Genomic DNA, 6,547 nt, shown 5'->3' with positions numbered 1-6,547 from the left:
CCAAAACGATGGCGGTAAATTAGTGAATCCCATCATAGATTGAACCATGTTCATTAGCGTTCGATTATGACGTTCTGCTACACCATTAAGCTATGGTGTTGCAGGAGGAGTCCACTACGAGAGAATCTCATTCTCTTTTAGATAGTCCTTAAACTCTGTACTCAAGTATTCTTCACCTCGATATGATCGAAACTTCTTAATACTTTTTCCCAGTTATTTTTCTACTTCATTTCTGAACTCGTTGAATTTTTCAAAAGATTCAGACTTATATTTTATCAAATATATATATCCATACCGTGAATAGTCATCAGTAAAAGTAATAAAGTAGTAATGGCCATATTTCGTGCTAACACTTAATGGACCATACACATAAGTATGGATCAAATCCAACATATCATGTGCACGTTCCACTTGACCTTTAAAAAGTGTCTTATTCAATTTTCCTTTCAGACAGGATTCACAAGTTGGTAGGGAATTTATATCTGACGAATCAAACAACCCTTCACTTACTAACTTAGTCATCCTTCTTTGAGAAATATGACCTAGTCTAGCGTGCCATATGTGTGCTTGATTTGTACTATCTTCTTTTCTTTTCTTTGTTGTTGATTGTGCTTGTATATTATTTACTAGAATGTCTTTCAATTTTAAGTTATAAAGGTTATTTTCTAATTCACTAGTCCCAATCAAGTATTCATCATTGTAAATATTGCAAACACCTTTTGCAAATAGATAAGAATAACCACATCTATCAAGCATAGAAATAGAAACAATGTTTTTAACTAAGTTTGGAACAAAATAAAACATCTCTTAAATACAACTTAAAATCATTACTCAAGATCAAAGTAATGTCTCCTATAACTTTCGCAGCAACTCTTGCTCCGTTCCCAAGTCTCAAGAAGGTCTCACCCTCTCTGAGTCTTTTACTTCTTGTCATCATCTGTAAATCATTGCAAAGATGAGAACTACAACCAATATCCAATACCAAAGAAGTAGAGTTAATAGAGACATTAACTTTTATATAGAGCATACCTTTTCCAGAACACTTCTGAGCATACCTTTTCTAAGTCTTGTTCGAGACCTTCTTTTATAGGATTGAATCGGTCTACCGATTAGTGTAAAATCAAATCCAAATGCTTAGGATCGGTCTACCAATCCTCGAGATGGGTCTATCGATCCAGCTTTGGCCAATGCTATTCTGCCATATCATCTAGAGGATGAGAGTCTTCTCCCACATCAGCAACTTTGTCCTTATTCTTGATCGGTCCCTCTGTCATGTCAATAGGGCAACTCTTATCTCTTCGCCATGTCAGCTAATTAACCCTTATCTTGGGCCACGTTAGCAATCTGAGACCCAACTGATCCACATTAGATGTCATGTCAGCACACTAAAGAACTTGATTGACACAAGGGAGTTTAGTCTACAGATCCCATTGATTGATCTACCAATCCCATTCGGTCTATTGATCCAGCCTATTAGTATATTGATCCTGTAAAACAAGGATTAGCATAAAAAGACAGTAATATTGAATTTTAAGTCTTGATAGTCGCCTACTTGTCTGATCTTGACTTTAGAATTCTAGTGAATCTCCTAGTTGGATCGATGCCTAAGGATGTCCCCTTAACAGTGACTCGTCGTTATCCTTTTTTCCTTTCGAAAGAACCACTCTGCTCCAAGATCTTAACTCAACTTATCGTTGGGCAAGCCTGGGTCTTCTAAACCTGTTTGGGCTTTCTTTACTTAACATTTGATTGTCAGACCCCTAGGACTTCCTAACTTGATCTCTGATCCTCCCTGACCCATCAAGCTTTTCCTGCTAGACATCTGGTCCATTGATTTGTCTAGACTTTCCACTTGGTGTCCTTGATTTGCTCAGACTTTTGTCTAATATCCGATCTAGCTGACCTACTAGGACTTTCCCTTCCCTAGTATATAGTCAACTTGGCCTACTAGAACTTCACAAGTTAAGCCACCTACACACTTCATTAATCTTGTTAGATCATAAATAATCTTAACTTTGAATCTTTTTCAATCATCAAAACACAAGTTCAATTATATGGTGCTCCATGCACCAATAACAATGACAACTTCTTAAGACAAAGCTAACTTAAGAATCTAGCGCTAAATCAACTTCAATACAATGACTTGGTCTAATTGGTTTAGAGTGATGTGAGTTAACTTATGCTAGTTTCATTTGACTAGATGCGCCATCTAGGATACTCCTTACCCAACCTAAACATGCATATAACTAAACTTTCTTAGTTACTATCATCTCAACCTGCTTTGATACTAAATTATAAGATCAAATTTGATGCTAACAGGAGGTAAATAGCGTTAAGAGTTTTATGAGTTGAAATAACTTGAAAATAACCAAAAATACAGTAGCACAGCAGAAATAATTTAATTATTACAGATTTGATCAAGTAAGATAGGAAAAATATAAACATGAAAGAATGGTTTAGCAGTTTATCGAGAATAAATCAACACATAAGGCAGTTAAATAATGGTTATTATTTCTTAATTTTCCCTTTACAGAAAACCTTAGGAAATGTGGAAAATTTTATAGAAAACTGAAGTAAATGATAACAATAAAAATATAATCAAGTCACACGTACTTAAATAAAGTGATTCTTATTTTTTTTTTTCTTTTCAGAAAGCCTTAGGAAATGTGGAAAACTTTGCAGAAAAAAATTTAAAAATTAAGCACAAATATAACATGTAACATAGATAAAATGAAAGATTACATTAGGTGTTGCTGATTGGAAATAAAGTGCTAGTTGAATCATGTCGATATCACAACACAGAGAGCACAGGAGCACTAGAGCACGAGAATGAAACAAATGAGTGCGATGAGTGAATTGGTGAATTTCAAACTCTGCCTCAAGGCCTTTTACATAGTCTTATTTTATTGTTGATACTAGGCGTGGTATCCTCCGATCAACCTAAGGCTCCTCGATCGCAAGAAAGGTTCTAACGTGACATTTCACCATCATTTATTTGATTTGGGTTCTAATTTATTTTCTTATACAGACATACAAAATTAGATATTTTTTAATTATTCATCATCTTCACCTCCCTTATTGGAGAGTAACTTGAGCATCGAAATGACACTTTTAATCCTCAATTTTGAATCTCTCTCTTTCTCTCTCATGCATAGTAGGGGGTGCTTGGTGATCTGATTCTCTCCTCTTTTTTTTCCCTTGAAGACTCGACGATTCCGACAATATAGAAGGCAGTTCACCGATGGCTTATCTACCGACTATCTATCCATTGGAATAGCTACAATTGCAGTATAGAAATAAAATAAATAGGTATTAGTTTAAAAATTAACTTTGAGTTTAGCATATGATTTATCCAATTAATCCACGGATTTAACAATCACTTATCGGATTTGATTTTAGTTTATTTTCTTGCGTACACTTTTAATTTATTAAAAATGAGCGGTGTAGGTAAACATTATTTTTTTAAAAAAAAAATTCAAACCAAAACAAATGAGTCAATATTTCAAAAAAGGAAAATTAATGACGAATTCCACTTGAAATTTAATTAAAGAAAAAAAAAGAATGATTCGATGGCAACAACTTTAATTAATTAATTAATTAATTACTACTAAACCCCTAATTTAGCTCTTAATTGCAGCTGGATTTGGCGCCAGATTTATCCTTAACTTAAAGTCCTGATTAGGCTCGTTTAGCATCATTAATTCCATATATATATATTATTTATGTTTATATCTCCTAATAATTCGCTTCGCAGCAACTAATTTTGTTTAATCTGTTTATTATCTGGCGATTTTCTCTCATTTCCTGCTCTACTTAAACTCCTCCTTCCCTTCAGTTTCCACTCCAACTCGAAATCTAACATCTCCTCGATCTCCAGCTTACACTTTCGTATTTCTAACATCATCAAACTCCTCATCATGGCTGTCGCAGTTGTCAACAACGATATGCTAATTTCCTCTTCCGCCGCCAGCACCAGCAGAGTCGAGGTTCGCTCCGTGTGGGCTCATAACCTCGACGAGGAGTTTTCCCTCATCCGTTCCGCCCTCCCGTTCCACCCCTTCGTAGCATTGGACACCGAGTATCCTGGCGTCGTCGTCACTTCCAAAGGTCCCTACTGCACCCTCACCCTCCCCCAGCGCTACGACTTGATCCGGGCCAACGTCGAGGCCCTCCGCATCGTCCAGGTTGGTCTCACTCTCTCCGACGCTGCCGGCAACCTCCCATGTGCCCTCTACAGTGACGGCACTTATGTGCGTTACGTGTGGGAATTTAATTTCCGCGACTTCGACATCAGCCGCGACCGTTACGCCCCTTCCTCCGTCGAGCTGCTCAAGGCTAATGGCATCGACTTCCAAAAGAATCAAATATGGGGCATCGACTCTTGCAGATTCGCCCAGCACTTGGCCACCTCCGGCTTGCTTTCCTTTGGCCACTTTTCTCCCGTCTCCTGGGTTACCTTCCAAGGCGCCTATGACTTCGCCTTCCTAGTGAAGATGCTGACATGCGACTGCGAATTACCAAAGACCGTTCGTGAGTTCTTGCACCATGTTCACTTCTTTTTCGGCAAAAGGGTGTTCGATGTGAAGCACCTTAGCAAGCATTGTCGTGGGCTTTACGGAGGATTGGAGCGGGTGGCCTCTACCGTCCAAGTTGAGCGAGCAGTGGGATCCCGACATCAGTCCGGCTCCGATAGCTTATTAACATGGCAGGTGTTCTACCAAATCGCTTCTCGTGTGAATCCACAACTCATCGATCGTCCAGAACACATGGGAGCACTCTTTGACCTCGAACTCCAATAGTATAGTAATCGAGCGGTGTCTTTATTTATTTACTTTTTTTTTTTTTTTGCAACTCTTATTTGGACAAACATTTTAGGTTTTGCATGGATCTGTCTAGAGTTCATTGTTTATCACACTTGATACTGGTTCAGCATCAGCTTAATTTGTCCACAAGATTAATTGCCCATTGCTTCATCGTATCTTTTTGTATTGTAGTACATATTACATGTTCTCGCATCATATTGAGCAAACAAATTGTCAATATTAATTCTTTGGATCATGATCTTGTTGTTTTGCTTTGCCTTAAATCATCCCCTAGTGTGTTCTGGATCACACTGTTCAAATTCTGAACGACACTCAAATTCATTCCACACTGCATGATTGATCTTTTAGTTAGGATCTTATTAATTTTTAAGTGTTTTTGAAAAATTGTAATCAAGACTTGAAATACAAAGACCTCGAAATATTTCGCTTTATTTGTGGAAGAATATAAATGCTAAAAATTTCTTTTCATCGATAATGATATATTTGAACCGCATTATATCTATTAAAACCTTACAAAACATGTAGAGGATCTAGTTATCATCATCGATACGACTTTGATACTTGATCCTGTCTGAGAGCTTACGAGATGAAGCGTTGGGTGATGAGGGGCGATGATGAATTAAAACTCTGATGTCAGCGAACAGAGGAGGATTCGAGAAACTCACAGCGGACCTCACAAGAGCCTAAAGACAGAATAATAGATCTGAGAAAACCAAAGCGGATCTGTGAACAACACCTCGCAAAGACGAACTCCGGCGAGGTACCCCCGTGGAAAAGCGAACTCCGATGAGGAACACCGTGGATCAGCGAAGGCTCGGCGGTCCAATGGATGATCTCCACCTCCTGTGCACTATGAGACCGACTAACAAAGCGTTAGCGACCTAAGACCTGGGTGGGAATCCAAGGCTAGGCCCTCCGACGTTCAAGTCAGCCTCTCGGAGAAGAAGGAGAAGTACCGAAAAAGATGGAATTAGGGTTCGATTTTGATGTAATACGTATGTTTGCCTACCTGGTCAGTGAAGAGTATTCCCCTTTTTATTCCACCTCATCTAACCTCCACAGTCATGAGGTGGACCCCAGTTTGTTAAAGTTTGTTAGAAGATGACGTAAGCCGAAATTGCAATAATAGTTTAAGAAAATTTTTCTTACCACAGATGTACCTTCTTTGTCGTTTAGCATACCTGCGGAGACTTCTAGAAGCTATTTGCCGCCAGATTAATTAAGTTGTCATATGGTCACATATTCTTATGGTTCACCTATTACACACACTTGGTTAGTCACATAAGCTCATTCTGTAAATATGAGAAATATCTTCTGTTGTACTAATCTCGACCGGTATTTTATACTCGATCGGTTATTTATACCCGACCAGGACTCTTCTATTATACATATGCCAGAAACCGTTCAAGGTTGAAGACCTTTGAGCTCGATCTACTTTCCATGCTCGGTCGGTCTATTGAGCCCGGCTAGTCATACCTTACCGACCGAGATTAACCAGTCGGGCGTATATAAGCATTCTTGCCCGGTCGACCTTCGCTCGGTCGGTCGTATGCTAAGGATCATGCGAGACTAAATGCCCCTGTGCTTGGCCGATCTATTGAGCATGACCGATCCTACCTTATCAACCGAGATTAACCAGTTTGGCGTATATAAGCATTCAGGACAGCTTAAGACTAAGTGCTTCTATGTTCAATCGGTCTCTTACACTCGGCCAGTCTTTGCCT

At 38.7% G+C, this 6,547-nt stretch overlaps 1 protein-coding gene across 1 annotated transcript; it reads left to right on the top strand.

Annotated features, from left to right (window-relative positions):
• The first annotated feature begins 3,917 nt into the window (after positions 1-3,917).
• On the top strand, positions 3,918-4,799 carry LOC122034001 (probable CCR4-associated factor 1 homolog 11). Its single transcript, XM_042593139.1, has one exon. It carries the CDS (start codon positions 3,918-3,920, stop codon positions 4,797-4,799), a length of 882 nt encoding a protein of 293 aa, XP_042449073.1.
• Positions 4,800-6,547: the final 1,748 nt, after the last annotated feature.

The sequence above is a fragment of the Zingiber officinale genome, chromosome 11B (assembly GCF_018446385.1).
Source record: "Zingiber officinale cultivar Zhangliang chromosome 11B, Zo_v1.1, whole genome shotgun sequence".
Lineage (NCBI taxonomy): Eukaryota > Viridiplantae > Streptophyta > Magnoliopsida > Zingiberales > Zingiberaceae > Zingiber > Zingiber officinale.
The sequence above is the reverse complement of the archived record's forward strand: the minus strand, read 5'-3'. Positions and strand labels throughout refer to the sequence as shown.